The following is a 22425-nucleotide window of genomic DNA, read 5'->3' as shown; positions in this document are numbered from 1 at the left end:
TGGTCGGCCTCCGTCGCCGGTTCCTCCGTTTCTGCGTTTGCTGACCTCGCTGGTGACTCTTCATCGGTAGCCTTCGGGCAGTGACGTTCCCGTCTGCGACTCCGTTCTGGCAGTTTCTCCCTCAGATTGTTTTCCCCCCCGTTTTTAGGGGACTTCGCGTCTGTGGCCTTCACCGAAAAACGTCTCTACCCGATCTCTTGTTCTGCATCTTCTTCACAGGCAAGCTGTCCCCTCCAGCCTCGTGTTTTCCATTCATTTTCTTCCCTACCTCGAACACCCCTCTCGCTTTTCCCTGTCTCTCTCCTCTTTTTGGGCCTCTCTCTCTTCGTCGTTCTCCTTTTCTCCGCTGCGTCACATCTCCCGCCCCCCACCTGCCCCTCTCCCCCTTGCCCCTGGTGATTCCTCGCTTCTCTTCTTCAGGTCCTTCCTGCCGCCCTCTTCTCCGCCTTGTCTTGTGCACCGCCTCCTCCCTCGCGTTCCCCGGCTCTCTCCCGTACTTCTCTTCCTTGCGAGACCTCACTCCCCGACGGTCGCTTGCATCGCCTGTTTCCTCGCCTGCCGCTGCCGCGAGTCTCTCCTCGCCCCAGTGCCTTGCTTTTGTCGCACTCCGTGGTCCTCGAGTCTCCGCTGCGCCCGCGGCTTGCGTTTTTGCGCGAACTTCACCCCAGAGAACGATGAGGGACTCAGACGGGCCGAGCCGCTTCGGACGCCGCGTGAGCGATCAGCTCATGTCGCTCGACAGCTCGGCCTCGCTGGCGGCAACGCCCAAGCCGACGAAGGAGCAGCTCCTCGCGGACGAACACGAAGGCCGCGTAGCCAGTAAGGTGGACGTCGGCGCCGTGACAGATGCCGCAGGCGAGAAGGACAAAGAGGACTTCCGGGAGGGAGGCGCTGAAGGGAAAGGCGCCGGAGGGGGTCGCGGCGACGGAGCGGTCGGAGACGAGGAGTTCTACGCTGAAGGTGTCGCGGCCGTGAGCATGGTGGCGGAAGATGAACTTGAGGCGCCGCTGCGAATGTTGAGTTGGTGGGCGGCGTTACTGCCGCAGACCCGCGGAGAAGTGATGACGGAGCTGGGCGGGAGCTACTTGTTTTTCGTCCATGGTGACTCTCTGATTCTTCATTTGCTACGGAAGAATTACGTCGACTTCGACGTCGAACAAGGCATCCAGCCCTTGCTGTACATGCACCTGATCGAGAAGCAGCTTCTGTCGCTCATCTCCGCTGGCGCCATTCTCCACCTCGTGTTCTTCCGCGTCTTCGAGGACGTGGTTGTCGGCGGAGACTCCCGCGACGCCGTTCCTTCGATGTTCCTCCTGATTCGCGAGCAGCTCCTCCTCTACTTGTCCGTGATGAAGGTCGACTTCACCGTCGTCGACGACTGGTTCTCGGACGACTGGCGCAGCCTCATGAAGCGCAAACACCCGACTTTCCTCCTCATCGACGACATCCACTTCTCGCCGGAGGAGACTGGCGAAGCAGAGGACGAAGACGAAGAGGAGGAAGAAGAGGAAGAAGCTGAAGGGGGACAGAGTGCGCGGCAGGCGCTGTGGAACCTCCCGGCAGGCTTGCCGACGGAGGTGATCACGCTGCAGGAGGAGGCGAAGAAGAACGTTCAGCAGCGAGGCCGCGCGTGGATCTCGTACCTCCTCCAGTCTCTGATGCTTGCGTCGCTCTCCAGAAACCTTCATGTGGCGCTCATGCACAACTCCGTGTACAAGAAGACGAAGGCGTACTGTCTGGCCATCGCCCCGACCGTCGCCGGCGCTCTCTGGGTGCAGTTGGAGCGGAGACGGAGGGCAGACGAAGACCGCCGCAGGGAGGCCGCCGAGGCCGAGGACAGAGCGCTGCTGGCAGGGGTGGAGTCCGATATGGCCGCGAACGAGCCGCTCGAGGCCATCGAGGAGTTCCACGCTCGAGAGCTCATGCTCCGCGCTCTCGAGGTGTACAGAGACCTGCTGCTGCCGGAAAGGGAAGAGGAAGAGGTTGAGAAGGAGAAGGAAGAAGAGGCGCAACTCCTCGAGGAAGTGAAGAAGATCGGCAAGGGCGTTGGCGGCACTGGCGGCGCCGGCGGCCTCAGACATCTCCTCGCGGAGAAGTTCTGCGTCTTCCTGCGCGCCATCGCCGAAGAGGAGGAAGCCGCAGAGGATGACGGAGAAGACGAAGGTCAGGAACAAATCAAACAGTTCCTGGCCGTCGGCAAAGTGCTCTTCATGACGGCGACAGTCATGGGCGAGCTCTCCATCCGCGAAAGGTAGGAAGAGGCACCCGCCAACGGCGCAGAGCAGCCAGCGAGGAGGGGTGACAGAGAGGACGGGAGAGACGAACGAAAGAACGTGAAGGGGAGAAGAGATGCTGTAAGATATACAGATGTGTCAATGCCGGAGGAAATCGAGAGGATCCGTTCTGCCCGCTGCTCTGAGCTCAGCTGTCTGCTTCGATCCGTCTGCTTCAATGCTGCCACCATGTTGAGTTTTCGAAGTCCTTTCCAGTGGGGGTCTCGCGCCGGGTCTCGGAACGCGCGGAAGAGGAGACAGGGCCAACCAGGACTGCGACCCCCGTCTGCTTCCTGTGCCTCTGTTCAGGAGTCACTACACTGTGTCTTCGAAGGCTCCTTTCATCACCGAGTATCTCTACGCGCCTCTGAAGCTCTACACCACCGAGGCAACGAAGACGCTGCGGCAGCTCCGGTCTCTGTACACCTCGTCGGCGGTGAGCAGGTGGTTTGTCGTCTGTCTGTACACACGCGTCTTCTCCAGCTTCGCGGTCGCCTGAAAGCCGCATGCTGTGTTGACGGTCTCAGCCTCTGCATGCGACGCGTGTCTCGTCTGCTCTCGCCGTTCTCCTGCCCCGAGCCTGCTCTCCCTTTTTCTCTGCATGTCCCCTAGTCGCCCTGCGTCTTCGTCTCGCACAAGTGATCTTCTCGCTTCTGTCGAGTGGTAACGCGCCTGTCCTCGTCCTTCCCTTCGTCTCTGCACGGAAACAAGCCGCGCCGTCAGCGAGGTTGTCCGGCCTCACCTGCAACTCTCTCGTCTGCTGTTCTCTCGGTGCGCCTCAGGAGGTCGCAGAGGAGCTGCAGAAGTCCGTTTTGATTCCTGAGCAGGTCGCGGACTTCTTCGACGGGAAACTCTTCTTCACCGTGATGGCGCATGCCTGCGACTTTGCGCGGACGTCCGCGAACTGGTAGGCACCGACCTGCGAGATGAATCTCCGCTGATCACACCCCTGCTGCTTCCGTCTGCTCCAGTCTCGTCGTGTGTCTTCTGTTCTCCGCTCCTCGTCCTGTGTCTCTGGACTTCTTCTCTCCTTTCTCTTCTCTCCTTTCTCTTCTCGCCTTTCTCTTCTTCTCTCGCACGCTCCCAGGGCCGCCGCTTTTCCTGCACCTTCACATCCCCCTTTCCCCTGGCGCCTCACTCTTCGCTGCCCACCTTCTCTCGGCGCGCCTCCGCGTGTCTGTCCTCGGGTTCACTGTCTACGTACCTCGTCTTGTCTCTCCGCGGGCGTCTCCTTTTCTCACCTTTTCTCTGCCGAGTCTCCACTGGCCTCCGTTGTGCGGCTGCTTGCTCAGGAACTTGCCGGCGTCGTTCTTTGGCGTCACACCGGCGGGTCTAGAGAGGTTGGACGGCTGTTGGCAAGCCGTCGTCTCTGAGGGCGCGCAGGCTTCGCTGTTTCTTCAGCCGCTCTTCCCCATCGACTTGCAGCCGCTCGCGTCTCAGTTGGAGGCTCTGCAGCTTCCTCTCGCGGATGTGCCAGAGGAAGGCGAGGAGACGGAGCCTTCCGCCCACCTCCTCACCCTCCACAACAGTTTTCTGAGGAAGTTCCGGGCGGCGGGGCCTGAAGGTGCGTTACCACATGCGCCGGTGACCTCGCTCGAGAACTCCGCGGCGCTCCGCAGACAAGAGATGCAGATTTGCAGAGAAGAAGAAGAGAGCACAGAGGAAGACAGCGACAAAGACCGAGAAGAACTGATTGACCGCGTCGAAGAAGCTGCGAACGACACGTTCGTCGAATCCTCTCCCGACGGAGCTCTCGACTTTGCAAAGCTGGTATGGGCTCGGAGGAAACGAGAGAAAGAGGCGTTTGTCGTTTGTCGTGATTCGTCTCCTCCGCGGAAGACTGCCTTCTTTCTTCGATGTTCTCCCGCTCTTCTCTGTCTGCGTAGACGCTCCAGATCTCCTTCGCTTTACCGTTCTCAGGCCTGCCATGCCCCTCTCCCCCCCCCTCCCCCCCCGTTTTCAGCTCACTTCTGTGTCTCTCTCTGTGTTCAGTCTCGCTTTTCTCTCGCTGAAGTTTGGGTCACTTGCGCGGTCTCCGTGTTTCCTTCCGTTCCCTCGCTCTGGCGCCTGACGTCTGGGTGCGAGGGGGGTTTGCCTGCCTTCTCAATTCTCGAAATGTCGAGTCTCTTTTTTCTGCAGCAAATGTGCTACCTAAACAGCCAGGAGTACACGCCGCCGGAGCGCGAACTCCAGAAGATGGAACACATGAACGGCGAACAGAAGAGGAAGCATCTCGACATGCTGGAGCGTAAACGGTAAGGCAGGAAAGGCAGACTGCGGGGAGGGAGAGACCGCGAGGCTGGCAACGTTGACGCATTGCTTGTCATCGCACACCACCGCTTTTCGCGAGTCTCCGTGGCGTTCAGTCTCTTCTTTGATGGCGCGCTCTGGTGGTGACGCAGCCAGTCGAGTCCATTGCCCTCCTGATGAAAGGCTCAGGTATCCGGACACCGGGATGGATGCGCTGTTCCCGCGCGGATGTGTGTCATGCGACAACCTCCGCTTTTGTTCTCGGGCGTCTCGTTCTCGTTTCGCACATATGGTGCATGTTGACCAACGTTTTCTCCGTGAAGCGCAGAGTGGAAACTCAACTTCGCCATGCGCTACATGTGAAGCTGTAGAGACACTCGAGTTGCATCCCCTGTGCCGATAGAACCTGGTTTTCCGGGGATGACACTTTGAGGCGCTGAGTCGAGGATGCCTCTCTCCATAGGTGCTCGTTTCCGTCGACGAACAAGGCGCCGTTGCCAAGTTGTCGAAACAACTGCGCCTTCCACATGTCTCCTCACATGTCTCCGGCTTCGCCTCTTCCTGCGCGTTCAACTATTCGTACACCCCCCCATTTCCCCCAAACCTTGAGAGGTGGACCCCGCGAGAGAGGCAGGCGGCGTCCTAGCGGCCGAACGGCGTCTGGGGTGATTCGTTTCGCTGTTTCGTTGTGCTTCGCCTTCCGCGAAAACGTTCTTTTTCAGAAAGCAGCAGCTGCAGGTGACCATTCGTCGCAAGGCAAAGAGTTTGTGTCCGTACCCTCTGCACTTGCCGATTTCGGGGGCGTACGACGAGAGCCATCCGTGGATCAAGCTCGACGAAGAGGAGCAGCTGCGTCGGGAGGAGGCGGAGCGCGCGGCGGCGCAGGAGGGGAAGAAGAACGAGAAGGGGAAGAAGAGCGAGAAGGAGAAGAAGGAGAAGAAGGCGAGTGCAGCGAAGGCCGGCAAGGAGGATGCAAAACCGCTGAAGAAGGCCGATTTGATTCGCATGAAAAACGCAGGCATCCAGCAGAAGAAGGTCCAAAACCTGGACGCGGAACGGCTCGCTGACCTCGAGAAACGGGTTCGTCTCAAACGAATCGCATGCAAAAAAAGCTGCATGCGCGGCGCGTAGAACCTGCTGGGGGCCGCTCGGTCTGTTGTCTGTCGTCGAGTGTTCGGCCTCGTTCCATCCTTTGCTGGAATGCTCTGATTCGACTGGTGTCTTCGACTGTTTCTCGAGATCGCCATACACAAGGACACTGTCCTTATGGAATCCCTTTTTCCGTCTTAAAAATACCCCGCAGACTGCGAACGAGACTGTTGTCGCATGCACCATCCTACACTCCCATCGTGCTTCTGCTTCTCGAATGCGGTGTTGAGCGCGCTCCTGCTTTTTGAAGCCTCGTCGTCGTCCGCTCTTCTGTCGTCTTGTTTCCTTCCCCGCACTGCTCTTTTCTGTTTTCTCTTCCTTTCTCCAAGGAGTGACGAAGATGTCCGTGTGTGTTTTTTTCGCCAGCTGGAGGCTCTGTGCGCAGAGTACAACGTGCTGTCATGTCGCGCGACGCTGCAGTCTTCGTTCGCCTACGCCGGCTGTACGTACAGCCTGAGCGCGGCGAATCTCCTGGCGCTGCTGCTGGACGTACTGGTGGGGCCGAGTCGGCGCATGTCGCTGATTCTCGGTTTTCCGTACGTCACGCAGCTCCTCAAGATGCGCGATGCACAAAGAAGTTTCATCATGAAAGTGCAGAAGCTGGCGTCCGACGCCTTCGCCGGCTTCAACAAAGAATGCGTCGACTCCAAGTGAGCCACCCAACAGTTGAGGCTTCACAGAGAGTGTTGTATGTGGAGGTTCGCATGTCCGCTGTTCCAGATTTATCTTCCTTTCTGCCTGCAGAGGTGTAACGAGTTGTATACTGCATCCGTTTCTCCAGGTCGACAGAGCGACCTGATACTGGCTAGGTTTCCGTTTCGGAGAGCCGCGGATCCGAGCGTCTCTCTTCTCGTTTTCTCGCCTTCGTGGTGCCCAGTCTCTGGGAAGCATGCGTGCATGTGTGGAGTGGACCTCGCGAGCTCCGTTTCTTCGTTTTTTGTGGGCATGCAGAGCGCACTTTGCGGAGATGCAGAAGCTGTTCAACGCGGTGTTCCGAATCAACATCGAAGCGTTCCGCATGTTCAAAGGAGAACTGGAGGGGAAGGACATCGAGGAGATTCAGAAATCCCTTCTGTCGCTCGGCTTCTGCCAGGCAGCGGAGCGCCTCTTCGAAGAGTGGAAGGAAGCGCGTCTCGCGTATCTGGATGCACAGAAGGAGCAAGAAGCAGAAAAGGCAGAGCAACAGATGCTTCTCGCCGGCAGTGGAAAGCCGGGGAAAACCAAGGAAAAGAAAGGAAAGGTATGCACGTTAGCATCCTGGACAAAGACGCTTACACCGACTCAGCACTCTCAGATGCACACCCCAGAGGGACGGCGCGTTTCGCTGCTGCATGCAGTGAACCTTTGTTTCTGGGGCGCATGCGGCGAAGGACAGATTTCGAGTGTCCGAGTGGGTTGGAGTTCTGTTGGCAAGACAGGAAACTTGAGAGTCTTTGCCTCGAAACCGTCTTTACGCAAGTAGAGGCAGACCGAGACTCAATTCGTCTGCACATGCTGCCGTGTGCAGTTCGTCAATTATATATATATATATATATATATGTATGGTTACTCACATCAACATAAATAGATATTTCTCGATTGAAGATTAATATTCATGTGTATACAAGGTTAATCACATAACTAAACACAGAATTATGAGAACAATATTCAAATGCATACATGCGAGGGATGCTGTCTAGGTGAACATGTGTGTGTCGTCCATGATGCAGTTATTTACCGTTGTGCCATTTAAGGACAAGCGCATCCGGAAGAAGCTGCTTTTGAAGGCTTTGTGGAGAACGATAGGTGCCGCTGTAGATCGCCATGTCATGCAGAGTCCCGTTGGAGCGTGATGGGAGGGGGGATCAGGAGCTCTTCGTGTGTGTAAGGTGTCTATACAGTCGAGAAATGACGGCGTGCGAAGCTGGCATTGTTGCCTGTTATTGCAGGACAGGGCAGATGCGAAGCAAGGCGGCAAAGCCGGGAACGCCAGCAGCAAAGCGAGAAACGAACGACTTGCAGCGCTGGATGTCCATCGCGTCGCTCGCGCTGCACTCAACGACTTCCGAGTAAAGAAAGGATATGTAAGAAGAGCCTTTTCAAGACACGAACGTCTTCCTGTCGCAGTCTATATTGCCTTCCACCTTGCTCGCCCTCGCTTTTTTTCTATCTCGCTGTTTGTCACTCTCTATTTCTACCTCTCTGTTCCTTTCTCTCGAGTTCGTACCCTCCATTTCTTACTCTCATCTACTACTACTTTGTCTCTCTCTTCCCGTCACTGTTCATTGTCTGGGGACAACGATTGCGTTCTTTTCTTTCTGCTCGCGCCGTCGCGTTTGCTTGTTTTCTGTGGTCGTCTTGTTCTCCGCGCGCCTGACTTGAGAGCATATCCGCGTACACGCTTCCTCGCAGTTGATCTGGATGCCGCAAAGAAAGAAAATTTGCATGCCTGTCGACACAGGTGGGCAGACACACACACACAGTGTGTTCTGTTTTTCCATGTTGCATTGATCATAGCATCTTCACTTGTTCTATCGTCGATTGGTCACAGTATTTCGTATTTTGTATGGCGTATGTCCTCACAGTAATTCTGTTTTTCAATCATCTGCCCGGCCCTCACTTGTCTCTCTTCTGCCGGCCATCTACCTTTGTGATCGTTTTATTTTAATCATCTGCGTACCTCGCATCTGTGCTCCTGCTTTTTCTCCATTGTTCATTGAAACAGATGGACCGCTGCCCATGTTTTCATATTCATGACCCGCTCTCGATTTTTACCTGCGTACCTGTGTATTTATACACAATTGCATATATATATATATATATGTATATATATATATGTATATATATTCATCTTTCGTGAATGTTTCCTTGTGCAGCTCTTTTTCTGCGCGAGATACGGGCAGCTTCCATTGCGTTTTTTGAGACATCTTTTTGAGAGTTCGTGATGGATTCCCGGGATGTCTGTTCAGGAGGCGCAAGTGCAGCTTCGCTTCATGGGCGGAGATTTCCAGAGAACGACAGGCTCGCGGACGAAGAAGGATCCTCGAGTTCTGTTCACTCCTGATTACTGGCAAGTAGGTGACTCACACGTTTTTTCTATATACAAAGCTCCACATTTTTAGTGCATTCAAAATACAGAAATGACTTGGTTCCAGAAGACTTGTCCGTAAATGGACTTTGACAAAGAACGCAGAGAGACACACAGTGCAGGTCCTCAGTGTCGCCCTCTCCGTCTCTTGTTTTGTATGACCTCATCGCATGCTCTCCATGTTTTTTGTTTCTCTTGCTGTGTCGGTGTCAATTCTTTTTTCCGAAACGAGATCCGTGCTTGCGCGAAAGCGTCTGTTTGATGATGTTGCATTTTGGGGAGTGCTTTTCCTCCCGTTTTCCGTCAGAGGAAGCGACCCTCTTCTCAGTAAAAATCGGTGCCTTCTCTGTCAAAAGGAGACGAACTAGCTAGTCAAATCGAAGGCGATGGCGACTGAGCAACGCTCCGACGCCGATGAAGAAGCCGGTCTAGATACGGTCTTGTTTCTGAAGCACAGGACACAGTCCAGGCAAGAACGTGTCTGCAGACGAGACCCAGGAGAATCAATGGCTCTTATTGCATGCAGGTGCGTCTGCTGGATCTGATCGACCGGCGCGAAAGCGTCTTCGTCACAGCGCCCACATCTAGTGGAAAAACGTTCATTTGCTTTTACGCCATGGAGCTCGTCCTCCGCTGTCCGTTGAGAGGCGAAAAGGCTATCGATAACGACGCCGTCATCGTCTACGTCTCTCCTAGCAAAGCTCTGGCTGACCAGGTACTGCAATATATAAATACATATATATACATTTATATGTATATATATATGTATATATATATATATGTATATATATATATGTATATGTATATGTATATCTACACATGCGTGTTACCGTGGAATGTGTCGGAGATTGTGTACATTCTAAATGATTGTGTCTACGTGTCTGTCTCTGTACATACATGTATAAACACATGGATGTATTTATATATGCATGTTTGTCTCTCGGAATGTATCGAAGCATATACATATATCCACATGAATGTGTGTATGCATTTTCCAAGGGATTTATGCAAATTTATTTGTACAGCCATACCCGCATCAATCTCTATACATAAACATACATAAATACTTATACATGCATATATATGATTGAAAAAAGTGTATGTCTATGTATATATATATATATATGGATAGTTGTTTGATTGAGATGTCTTTTGCAGAAGTCGGAGGTTTCTGTGGCTTTTTTCCGAGCGCGTGTGTTTCTTGTGCAGGTTTACGCAGAAGTCCACGGACGCTTTTCAAGCAAAACTTATGCGGCAAGTGGATCGCGAAAATACCTCGCTGCCAACTTCGTTGAGCGCCAGAACTCAGAGCCTCCCCTCAATGCCCAGGTGAGGCGTCGCTCCTTTCTCTCGACACCTCTTCGAGTTTTGTCTCTTTCTCCAGTGTTCTTTCTCTTTCTCTCTTTCTCTCTTTCTCTCTTTCTCTCTTTCTCTCTTTCTCCCCGCCGTTCTCCCTTCTCTAGGCGTCTTTCTTCTCTGTCGTGATTCTTCGTTCTCCGTCTGTTTACCGTCCGTTCCTTCTCTCCCTCTCTCCGGGTGTCATTTCTCAACATGGCAGGCAGTTGTTTCTCCCCGGCACGCAGCCTGCGTCTGCCCGATGACCTGCTTGAGAGGCGTCGGTAATAAAGAGTCTCACATCGCAAACCAGTGACGATCGACAAGACCCGCAAACGCAAGAATGAATGAAGTCATCTGCATGAATGTAATTATTTACCATATTCCATATATATATTATATATATATATATGTGTATGTATATATATACATATAGATAGACAAGGATATATAGGCATGCCTGCCTTCGTTTCTACATATATCCATATTTATAGATGTATATATACATATATATATATATATTTATATGTTTATATATATATATTTGTATATATGTTTTGAGAGAGTGTTTTCTGGATTTTGTGGAGAGCGAAGAACTTGCTTGGAGGCTGTCGAGTGCATGAAAGGCTGGGGTGGTGGGGTGCTTGACTCCAGTTCTTTTCAGGAGGCGCGTGTGTCTGTGTCTCGTTCTTCGTACGCGCGTTTGTCTTGCAGGTTATCGTGACTCTGCCGCACATTCTGGAGATGCTCCTAATGAGTGGCGCGTTTGCGCGCTGGAATTTGAATCTGCGTTATGTGATCTTGGATGAGATCCACTGCATCAGCGAAGAAGAAGGAGGCTCTCAGTGGGAGCGACTGATCAAGCTGTTGCCCTGCCCTTTCTTGGCAATGTCTGCGACGGTAAACTGTCTCAAAAAAACATCGAGTCGAGTCTGCACTCAGCTGCTTCCAAGCGCTTCTTCCATACAAGTGCAGGTCTTTCAAAGCCGGTGAACGACCGACTTCTCACACTCCTGCAGCCGCACCTGTACATATCTCCAAATAATATCATATACGGATGTATACACGTGTTTGTATGTGCTTGTAAATTGATACAGGGATTTGGTTTTGCGTATATATATATATGTATATATATATATATGTATATATGTTTATGTATATAGATAGATATACGGAGATGCGTAGCGATGGGTTCAGTCAGGACGGTCGAGGAGCCTGTCAGAGTGGAGCGCTGATCCTGAAATCGAGAGAAAGAGAGACGACCACAGGAACTGTGCCGGGTGACGCTGAAAGAACATGCAATGTCTCTCTGCACAGCTCAATCTGACACATCGCGCTGCTGTCTTACCCGCAGATAAACACAAACATGTGCATGTATTCATGCATATATATATATATATATATATGTCATGTACGCGTGTCGTATATTCATGTTTAAATATAGTATTGATTTAAAAACGTATATATATATATATATATAGCACTGTGTGTACATGTGCGTAATTGATTGCGTGCATGATTTTAGGTGGGGAATCCGGATTCCTTTTTGCACTGGATGCGTTCGGCGAATCCTAGCACTCCGATTACGCACATCGACTACAAAGAGCGTTTCTCCGATCTTCACATGGTTCTTTACCACGAGAAAAAGCTGTTGCCTCTCAACCCTGTTTGTTCGGTTCACTACGACAAGGTGAGAGAACAAGATGGCTTCCTCCGCATCTTGGTTTTACCTTTTTGTTTCTTTTCACAAATACCTCACGGGCCTGATCGCCATCATACGCGCAACAGTTCGCAACGCATCTCCTTCTCAGCCAGTGTCTTGTCAAGAGAGATGTCGGCAAAGACACGCACATGTACACACTTATCCGACTTCACTTGCACAAGTCCTTCGGCAGTATGGATATATATATATATATATATATATCTGTAGTTGTATGTGTGAAGATATGTATGCTTTTTTTTGTATGTTTGAACACACGGGGACATGCGTACTTTACATGCGTATAGATATATACTTGAATTTGTATATCCAAATCTCTGTGTCGACGTATTTGAATGCATAGGTAGATGTTTGACACACAGAGAGAGATAAGTGATTGATCTCTATTTCTGTGTCCATGTGGAAGTGCGTCATTTCGTGTATCGTACAAATGTGTGTAGGTTGTGGGAGAATGGTGTTTGTGAGGGAGTGGCTGTTCGTTCATTTTCGTTTATATGAAATTGGAATCTGGATAATCAACTGCTTTTATGTCTCGAAAAACTCCGTTTCCTGTTTAAAAGAGAGGGCCTCGCAGCTCGAGTGTGGAGCGTTGCGGGCGCAGACCCGCGGCCTCTGAGAAATCGTTGGGCGACGCAGGAAACAGCTTCTTCCAGTGTTGAAAACAGTTCGCGTTCTGTGGCGGCTTGAGGCAGGAAGTCACTTCTCCCTTGCCGTTTCTTCGCGTTTCGACAAGATCCTACATCCGCTCTCTGGAGCTCTCTGCTGTCTCTCGAATGCCGTCGGCTGCGTAGTCCTTGACCGTTCTCTCCTTGGCGTCGTCTTCTTTTCTCAACGCGCATTCTCCGTTGAACGTCATGGTATTGGACGCTTGTTTTGTTCACTGTGTTCTTCCATTTTTATTTCTTTCTCAGGTAAAGCTCGGTGGTCTGGCTAGCGACTTCTACGTCCCGCCTAACGATGGGTTGAGTGTCTACCTTTTTGTTTCTTCTTTGCTCGGAGAAAAGCATCCTTTCTCGCGGCACTTTTTCCCGGAATTCTACTTCGAGGGGTGCTCTGCAATCACGAAGAAACAGTACAGGTGCGTGGTTTTTCAACACTGAAGAAACACTGTGAAACGCCGTTCAAAGTACGGCATGCACGGAGACTCACTCACTGTATATACGCATGGACTTCGCAACGGAGGAGGAGTTTCTCTCGCTGTCAATACGACTGGCGACAGACGTCCATGTGTCAAGCTCAACTCATTTGACCTCCACACTTCCAGCTGTGTCAAGCGGTCCTTTTCGGGATGGGAGAGCGCAGGGAACGAAGAGGAGCGTAGGAGAAAGTGCAGAAGGAAATCTAGAGAGAAACGCGAGTACCACGGGGGGGTGGAGGGGGGTGGCGCAAACGTCGTTGCCGGATACGATGCAAACAGAAATAGTCGAACCTAAATTCGCGAGAACAGGAGAGAGAAGAACGGAAGCACAAGAGAGAAGAGGCGGAACTAGGGGAGACGAAAGGGGAGCAAGCAGGGGGAGAACAGGAGAAAGGACACTGTCGATTTATCTGCGTTCTTCCTCGTAGGTCATGGGTATTGGTGTTACGTAACGTTCTTTTTTCTGCGACTCATGTTTTGCTGCTTTCGCGTTTCCCCTCTTTACGTTTGCTGGACGTCATTTCGAGTCTCGGCGTACCTCGTTCGACTGAAACACTCACCGCCGTGAAGCAGAAAGGAAACGAAATCGTTTTCTCCGTTGCTGCAGGTCTTTCCGAAATCGTGTTCTCTTTTCTGTGTCTCTTGTGGACCAGTTTTCTTTGTTCCTGCACATTCCTCGCTGCGTTCGTTTCTTCAGGTGGTACTGGAACACGATGCGCGAAGCGCTGGTGGACTTGGTGCAGAGCGAAGAAATGACGGCCGCCCAGTTCGCCGAATTCCAGCAAGCGCTGCAAGACGATCCAGCTACCGCGTGGACAAGAGAACTGACTTTCTTTGAAAACGTAGAAACACCCATGGCCGGTGCCGTCGCAAAGGCGCTCGCAGCCGGCAAGGCTGCGGCGAAGAAGGTGGAGAGCGAGAAGGCGACGGAAGCACAAGACGAAAAGTCAAACTACCTCGAGACGGTGATGGAGCAGACAGAATTCTGGAAAGCGTACCTCGATGCCGATGTCCGTCAGTGGGGCCGAAAGGGGGATTGAGGTGCACTCGCATGGATGCGGAGGTTTCTTCTGTTCCTCTTCCTTCCTGTTTGCTCCTGTGTCATCTTCTCAGTCTTGGTCTCGTTCTTCGTATCCTTGTCCTCAGTCTTCTCTCCCCTCTTCTCTTTCTCCTTCGCGTTCTGCTCTCCATTCTGGGGTTTCTTGCATGTGTTTTTGTTTCTGCTTCGCTTCATCTCGCCTCGTTTTCCCTGACCGCTTGTCTTCGCAGAACCTGATCGCGCTCTGCCGGCAGCTGGACGCCGCAGAGTTGCTCCCCTGTCTGATCTTCAACTTCCACCGTCAGGAAATTCGTCAAATGGTGTTGTCCATGACGAAGCGCCTGCAGCAACTTCAGCGTGATAAGTACTACGGGACCGAGGAGGCTGCCTACCGCACGCGTCTTGCCAACAAAAAGCGCATGGAGCAGTATCAGGTCCGCCAAAGAACCCCACCCTTCCTTTTCTGATGACGTTTCGACGGCGCCTCGCCGCTCCGCCCAACCTCGATCCGATCCGCTTCTCTACTCACCTCCAACTCACCTTCCTCCTCACCTTGTCGCGTTCCAATTGGTCTCCAGATCCTGATGCATGCATTCATTTACGGATGCATCATGTTCACATATATATATATATATATGTATATATATGTATATGTATATATATGTATATAGGTGCATTTGATTTGTATGTTCACATGAGTGTTAGTGTGTCTAGATTTGTGTGTAGAGTGGGCATGGCGGGGCGTTGTCCAACAGGACATGGTGGAGGATGAGCCGGACCCAGGTCCATGTCTCTTCTTGTCGGTTTCTCTGTCTCCGTGCGCAGCGAACTCTTCGAAAGTCGTTTCTGTGTCAGGACTTCTGTACCATTTTCGAGTCATCGAGATCGGAAACTTGCGCTTGCATCTGTCCGTTTCGCTCTCCAGTTCCTCGAAAACGAAGAGACAGTGCAGCTGCTCGTGTCTCTTGGGTCCTTGCGTCTCAGCGGACATCTCCTTTCTTTGTGCGCGCGAAGCGGCGAGTTGCGTGTTTTTTCACACGCGCATGCATATTATTCAAGACGTTTCTTTGTTTTCTTTGTTTTCTTTGTTTTCAGGCAGCACTGGCTCAGAGAGAAATGGAGGAGAAGATGCGCGGCTTATCGTGGCAGCAGCGAGAGGCTCAGGGGCTGGGGAAGAACGAGACCGGATCTCTCGAGGACGAAGGTCTGCCGCCGCCTCCCATCGACATCGCCGAAGAAATCGATCCTGAATTCTCTTTCGCATCTCTCAAGGCCATGGGAACGAATTTCGACGACATCAAGGACATTCTTGAACGCGTGAAGCGTGCGTTTTACACATCAGTAACAAAAAAGGCTATTTAACGGACTTCTCTCGCTGAAACGCTACGCAGTCGTCGAGAGAAAAAGAGATCTGGTGGTATACATTATTCCTGTCGATCGTACACGGCTCCTAAGCATTGCAAATCTACACATAGAGATATATTGATAATATGTGTGTGGATATGTGGATGTCGTATATGTCTGTCGATATAAACGTGTATGCACATTTGTGTGATGATGCATTACGGACCAATATACACGTTCACAACAGTCTATAGAGTTGTCTACGTTGAGACACTTTCCATGTCTACCCTCAAGTATATGTAAATATATATATATATATATGTATATATATATATATGTATATATATGTATATATATATATATATATATCTGTGTTTATGTTTTGCATGTCGCGTATAGAAGAGGGAATGACGCGGTTGCATGCATGCGTGTTTATGCGTTTGTGCAGGTCGAGCAGTGTCGGCGACAGATCGTCTGTTGGTGGAGGCTCTTCGACGCGGCATCGGGGTCTACGACAACGGCCTGCCAAAGGCCTTTAGAGAGGCAGTAGACATTCTTTACAGAATCGGGTATTTGCGCATCTGCATTTGCAGCAACGCACTTGCCCTGGGAATGAACATGCCTTGCCGAACCTCCGTCTTTGCCGGAGACTCATTCATGCTGACGCCCACCATGTTCAAGCAGGTAGGTCGCAGCCGCGCGGTTCGCATGTTCTGCATGCAGCGAAGGAAACACGGGAGGGCAGAGACACGGAGAAATGGACTGGACTTCCCTGCATGCAGCGACGGGACACAGAGCGAGAGGACAGAGGCGCGGGAGCAGTATCGAGGTCGACGACCTAGGAGACAGTTGGACACAGGGAGGCGTAACAGAGAAAGGCGGGTCTTCGGAAGAGGTAGCGAACAGAGAAGCGAGCGAGGAAATGAAGAGAGGCTGCGTGTGAAGCAGAGAAACAAGCAGACATGAAGGCACCTGAGAGAAACAGGAAAGAGAGGAATTGTGCTTCGCCCCATGCTTCTGCGCAGACTTTGTTGGCTGTGCAAGCTATTCAAAAATAATTCTGGAGGTGGCGACAACGCTGAAAAGAAACACAGACCAATCTGTCTCGAAACACATGATACGTTCCATATATTCCTTTTTCTGTACACCTCTATACAGATAGAAAGAGAGAGAGTCCTACATTTATATATAAATATATATATATATATATGTAAGTAGAGAGAGAATATACACGTCTATTTAGAGAATATATATATATATATAGGGCGCTGTTTGCGTGGTTTTGTGGCAGATGCGGCGACTGATGGAGACCTTTTTATTCCTTTGTTGTTTTCAGTCGGGTGGTCGTGCTGGGCGTCGTGGCTACGATGCGGCAGGTTACATTCTTTTCTGGGAAGTTCCGTTCAGCAAAATCAATCGCCTCCTTGAAGCTCGCCTCCCGATCTTTGGTGGAGACTTCCCTGTCTCTCCCATGCTGAGTATGTCCTCTTTCCTCAGCTTCTGTCTCGGTAGTCTTAGATAACTCTAACTGTGCATTATTGATCTGTTTACATCCATCCATATATATATATATATATATATATACGTATATTTGAATTTCTGTCTTTATACACGGCTCGAGGTTGACGCGTGTATATTTCTGTGTATGGCTTTTGATGGAAGTATCTTGAGACGAGATGTGGGGTAGAGATCTGAGCATCCAAACAGAGAACTGGTGAGAGGACGGATCTTCAGAGGTTTCTGTGTATTTTAATGCCAGCGTCGTGCGGAGGATACGGGAGGGCTTCTGTGTACCACTTTGTGTTGCAAATTCCTCGTTTTGCCTCACACTCCCCGAAGGAAAGAGGGCAAGAAGGATGGGAGTTCAAAATGGGAGAGACAGGAGACGCTTTGTAGACATCCCAAGTCATCTGTGTCCCCCGCCGGAGTGCATCTCTGTGAACATTGAGCCGAGTGACACCGTCGTTTGCTCCTTTACTCTTTCTTTTTCTTTTATTCCTTTTTCACTCCCCTCAGCTCTGCGAACCCTGCGTTACCACGAGCAGCTGGAACGCCTGGCCGTGGAGGGAGACGTTTTGAACGCGGCGACGGTCGACCAATGGGAGGCTGCTTTGCTGCGCCTGTATCTTTATCCTCTCTTTGCTGTGTCAAAAGACAACACTCGGCCGAGCGTCGCGTACGAGGAGAATCTCCGTCTCTACGTTCGCTTCCAATTCAGGTGCGCATGCAACGAAAAACGCATCCTCCTGAATGCACATGTGTGTGCCGGGGGGGGGGGGAACGCGGGGGGAGGCGACTTCTGGACTTGGCTTTCCACTATGTGGTACAAGCCCGGCGAAGCAGTCTACGCTCGGAGAGGCGAACTGGGAGAGGGGACTCCTGGAGGGAACGCGGAAGGTGTGAGGGTGTCTGCTGTGCGAAAGATGCACGTTCAGAGGTTTTCTAAAGGGGGATATCTACTTCACTGAGAATGGAAAGGCGTGGTACAAGTGGAAGGAAATGCCGGAACTCCCCTTTTCAGGATTCCCTAGACGTTTCTGAGTGCGCGGAGGCCTGTGGCGGTTCCTAAGATGAAAAATGGGGGAACCGTTGGAGAAACGCACACAGTCGGCGGCCATTCTGTGTGTTTGTAAAGCGTAAAAGCGCCGGAGAATGAGCTGAGAGCAGAGGCGACATCTGTTCTAACTCATGCTTCCCCCCCGCCACGGTCGTCCACGCGTGGTGGATGCTCCGTTCTTGTCTCCGCTTCGGAATCAACAATTTCCTATCGTTTCCAAAGCCTCGCATGCAGTCTCCGTCCTCGCGTCGGTCTCGGTAGTCTAATGCGCTTCTGTTGGTGGGCCGACGGCGCGGTCTCGCCAGTGCCCGGAGAACCTGCAGAGACGCGCGAAGCAGGACCTCTGTGATTCTGAAATTCGGTGGCTGATTGTGTCGCCTCTGCGCCGTGTTTGCTTTCTCTCGCGTGTGCATGCAAAGTCTGTTGTGGAGATTTCCGAGCGACCACCCTGCGAAGAGAGACGAACTTCCACTGTTTTCTGTTGTTGGATCGTCACTCAGTTGAAGTGCGCATTCGCAATCAGAGCAGAGGACCTCTCGTTGTCTGGGAAGACGTTCGCTGCTTTTTACAGCTTTCTTCTGTCGCTGTTTTGCGTCTCGTCTGTTGATCTTCCCTCCCGACTTCTGTTTCGGAAGAATGCGCTTCTCTTATCTTTGCAGGTTCATGACCGACCTGTTGCAGCGTCTCGGTCTCCTTCATGACGGCCGCGTCGAAGACGGCTTCTCTCATGGCATCAGCTTGTGGGGGCACATGGTGGAGTTGAGCTACCAACAAGAAACAGCGGGATTCCTGCTCCATTTCCTTCTCTTCTCAGGTTCGCAGGCTTCTCTTCTTTCTCCACTTCCTTTCTCTCTGTTCTTTTCTTTCCCCTTCTTCATCTTCTTTTCTGTCAAATCGTCCTCCTGTTCCTCCCTTGCGTGTCTTTGTCATTTTCTTTGTGACTTCCAAGAGTCATCCGTGTTGTCGCTACGGTCTTGAGGTCTTCCCTCCCGCCTTCGCTTTCCCTGTCTGATTGTCTTGTTCTCTTGGGATTTTTCGAGGTCCGAAACGAGCATTTCAAACGTGGAATCGTGTGGGCCAGAGGAAGGAGGAGCTTTTTTTTGGTGTAGTGCTCGACAGCAAATGCCATCGGCGGGGCGGTTGCTCTAATCATTTTCGTCGTTCAAATCCTCGACAGGATTCCGGCTGTTTTGTGTGACTCTGTGTGCACTCTAAAAACCTGAAAACAGCTTTATACTTCCCACGCCATTCTTCTCGCGGCTTTCCCTTCTCTACACGCAATTTGCTTTTCGTTGTCTCTCATTCTTTTCGGATGTCCTCCAAGATGCGGCACCTTTTCTGCTCGCAGTACCGAGAGGCCCCACAGGACACGAAAGATTTGTTTCTTTTCCCCACTCCACATTTTCACCGCTCGTCTCGTAGTCCTCCTTTTTCACAGCCAGGGGTCTCCTTCGTTCCCGCGGGCGCCCCCGCCCCTCCTCCCGCTTCCTCCCTCCCAAGCAGCTGAAAGTGTACAGACGACTTCGCAGCTGAAAGTGTACATCTCGAGTGTTGCGTGGATGGAGACCCGCAAGTGCTTCTCGCCTTCCCAGTTCGTTGTCTGTCTGGTCCGTTGCTGTGTGTGCAGGTCTCCTCGAGGAACGGCTGTCAGAGCTGAAGAGCGAGAAGGCGAGAGAGGCGCTTTTGCTTCACTTTTTAGCCTCGTGCATTTGCCAGCAAAGCGTGACTTCCGGGCAGCTGCTTCGGCACAAACTTCGACACGAACGAACGATGGCGCACGTCCGGCAAGAGGTCGGTTTCCAGAGGGGCGCTGTGGTGGCGACCGAGCAGACAGGCGACGTTCCTCAGTTCCGTCCGTTCATGGCTTTGCTCCCCGATGACGTCGAACTGGCCGTCCAAGCGTACAACGAAATGGTGAGAAGCGTCTCTGCGTTCTGCGCTCGCGGCAACGACGCGGGACAAGCACCGGTGGACGCCCTCAGGTTGTCAGACGCGTCTGGAAACGAAAGAGGCACTTGTTCAGAACACGCGCGTCCCGTCGCCCGTGTGTGTGTATGTTGTGGGGAGGCCGCAAAAAAGGAACTGTGCACTCGACGAACGGCTTCGGGAGTTTCGTTTCGCAGAGAGTGTAAGAAGATCTCCACCGTCCCTCTTAGGAACGTCAGGTGTTTGGAGTGCCGACTGGCCATCGTCTGTCGGGTGTGTGCTTCCGGTTTTGCGCACCGTCCTGTACCTATTGTTGAAGGATGGTCTCGCGTCCACCCATCTGCGGGGACCATGTCTCCCCGGTAAGGCTGCCCTTCAGGGTGTCTCGGTTTTTCGGTCACCCCAAGTCCGGTGTTCACACGACGCATCCGTCTGTCGCGAGTCCGCGTCAACTTTCCTCACTGTCACCGTTCAATGCTTCTCGCTGCCTTGGTTTCTTCCTAGGCGTTCCTGACGGCTGTGCGTTGTTTGCGAGCTGCGAGCACGCTGTTGGCGACTCGAGAGGCCAGCGCGTCGGAAGTGGAGTTGCCGTTTGCGCATGCGTCTTTCCCCCGCGAGTCGAAGACAGACACGAAGCCCGCGACGCAGAAGGACGCGTGCGTGTGCCGGGAAGACTCGCAGTTCTTTCAGCTCTATCAGCGCCGCGTTCGCGGAGGCAAGATTCGCTCGCCGTTCGCGGCGATTTGCTGCCGCGCTGACTCGGATTTCAAGTCTCTCGCAGAACTCCAAGACTCTGTGGGCGACTCCACGCCCTTCTACCCGGAGACGATGAGTGCAGAGCTGCCCTGCGCGTACACCTGGATGCGGTACTGGGATCCGAAGCTCAAGCGGGAAGTCAAGGCCAAGGTGCGCCACCAGAATCAGTACTTGATGGATCTTCGCGTCACAGGCACTTTCAAGCACGTGACGAGATTCGACGAAGTCAGCCCCGGAAAAATCTGGTTTTTAGTCCACAACTTCGTCGACACGCTTCTCTATCTCAAGGTAGGCAGGAGGCAAGGACGCATGTGGCGGGCGCTCGGGAGAGAGGAGCGCGTTGCGTCTGCTGGGTGTAAGGGTCTCCGCGGGTGTGTGTGGACCACACACATGCAAGACAGAGAGATCGCGCTTCAAGGTGTTCCAGGTTTTCCTGGCGGATGCTCAGTGTCGGTCGCACTTGGTTGGACGTGCTCTCGCACAGAGTACGGCTTTGGGGGCTGTGGAGCGTTTTCTGGCCACTTTCGTGGGAGACCCGTTCCTCGGGGAATGGATTCTGTGGTGGGTGGGAAATCCAGGAACTGCAGGCGAATTCACGGTCGTCTGGGTCCTTTTGCTCGGACAAACGACGGGAAGGCAGTTGAGGACATTTGTTATATTGAAGCCGAACCGATGTCGTTGTACATTTAGGAAGCTTCGTTGCGAGCGATACGTGGAACGAGAGAGAAGAGAGACGTAGAGAATGCGGGGCGCGGACCTACAACTTGTTTTTTTTGTGTCTTTTGTGTGTCCGTGTTTCTCTGCAGCGTACCCCGCCTCAGTGCGCGGAAAAAAATCCAGTCTCGCACTCAGTGATTGCCTGCCTGCACCAGACGATGAACGAAATCTTCGAGAAAGAAAGCAAGTAATGAACAGCAGGTTTGCACTTCCGACGAGGACACCACCGTAACTGTCATCGAAGAGACACGCCAAGCAGTGAACCAACAGAAACCACTTTTTTCGCTGCACTCCAGCCCCTGGTCCGACCGACGTGGACGCCCGTTACGTTTTTTTGCCGCCGCAGCCGTTTTTCGTTGCTGTACGCACAGGGAGAACCCGTTTATCCGATGAGTGGAACGAAGGAAGCAGGAAACGATAGCTTCTAGGCTGGAGAGTCTTTGCCAGCACCTGCACCTGTCGCTTGAAAGAAGCAGCTTTCCCTGCTGGGGAGGAGAATGTCAAATTTTCGAATGGTGGAACTGACGGGCCAGATGCTTTCGAAATCCTTGAGTTCGTCTCTGAAAACGGCGACCTCAATGTTGCCGGCTCCGCAGTATTGGCGTATCACTGGTATACGGATACCCCCTCTATTTCGTGGTAGTGCAGCATGGACCATTTAAGCACGCATGAAGTCAACAGCGACTTTCAGGGTGGCCCTCACAAGCGACAGCGCCAAAACGTGAAAGCAAGAAATATCTCTGGAAACCCTGAGGACGTCCTCCCTCTATTACCACAACGTGTGTTTCTAGAGTTGCTTCCGGAGTAGCCCCGTCACTCCACCGTTACTTCTATCCAGCTAAACAGGGCTTACCTAGCGCCGACGCCACGCGTGTTCCCTGTCTCCCATTACAGACACTTTCACGGTTGAAACAAACGGCAGAGTTCGGCGGCACTAGGTGTTGTGCCTCAGAGGATCTGGTGCTGGAATCCCGATATCCGTTAATATATCTACTTTCGTGTTACAGGCCTTGTTTCAGAATTATAATGAAAACTGACGCGATATCCTTGCATATGCTTATTCCGGCCCTAGTACTACGGAAAAAATTGACTTTGGCGTTTGCGGTTAGATAGAAAGCTTGACCCGCAAAAACGCCAACGCAGGCGTCCACAGA

The 22425-nt window shown here is 52.2% G+C and overlaps 1 protein-coding gene across 1 annotated transcript in view; it reads left to right on the top strand.

Moving 5' to 3' along the window:
- Positions 1 to 22425, top strand: part of TGME49_294350 (DEAD/DEAH box helicase domain-containing protein) — a gene marked incomplete at its 5' end in the record, with an annotated part of 24019 nt that extends 1594 nt beyond the window's left edge. Inside the window, 25 exons of the mRNA XM_002370173.1 lie at positions 421 to 2251; positions 2583 to 2709; positions 3056 to 3180; positions 3566 to 4043; positions 4413 to 4528; positions 5246 to 5603; positions 6039 to 6322; positions 6624 to 6912; positions 7601 to 7735; positions 8621 to 8725; positions 9266 to 9454; positions 9949 to 10068; positions 10789 to 10974; positions 11600 to 11764; positions 12706 to 12872; positions 13630 to 13942; positions 14202 to 14405; positions 15067 to 15295; positions 15764 to 15999; positions 16652 to 16793; positions 17332 to 17533; positions 18532 to 18686; positions 19500 to 19786; positions 20303 to 20842; positions 21361 to 22425. Of these exons, the coding sequence (XP_002370214.1) occupies positions 421 to 2251; positions 2583 to 2709; positions 3056 to 3180; positions 3566 to 4043; positions 4413 to 4528; positions 5246 to 5603; positions 6039 to 6322; positions 6624 to 6912; positions 7601 to 7735; positions 8621 to 8725; positions 9266 to 9454; positions 9949 to 10068; positions 10789 to 10974; positions 11600 to 11764; positions 12706 to 12872; positions 13630 to 13942; positions 14202 to 14405; positions 15067 to 15295; positions 15764 to 15999; positions 16652 to 16793; positions 17332 to 17533; positions 18532 to 18686; positions 19500 to 19786; positions 20303 to 20842; positions 21361 to 21462 (7085 nt within the window). The 3' untranslated portion in view covers positions 21463 to 22425. The remainder of the gene's footprint in view (positions 1 to 420; positions 2252 to 2582; positions 2710 to 3055; positions 3181 to 3565; positions 4044 to 4412; positions 4529 to 5245; positions 5604 to 6038; positions 6323 to 6623; positions 6913 to 7600; positions 7736 to 8620; positions 8726 to 9265; positions 9455 to 9948; positions 10069 to 10788; positions 10975 to 11599; positions 11765 to 12705; positions 12873 to 13629; positions 13943 to 14201; positions 14406 to 15066; positions 15296 to 15763; positions 16000 to 16651; positions 16794 to 17331; positions 17534 to 18531; positions 18687 to 19499; positions 19787 to 20302; positions 20843 to 21360) is intronic.

The sequence above is a fragment of the Toxoplasma gondii genome, chromosome Ia (genome assembly GCF_000006565.2).
Source record: "Toxoplasma gondii ME49 chromosome Ia, whole genome shotgun sequence".
Lineage (NCBI taxonomy): Eukaryota > Apicomplexa > Conoidasida > Eucoccidiorida > Sarcocystidae > Toxoplasma > Toxoplasma gondii.
Note: the sequence above shows the minus strand (reverse complement) of the source record. Positions and strands in the feature narration are given on the sequence as shown.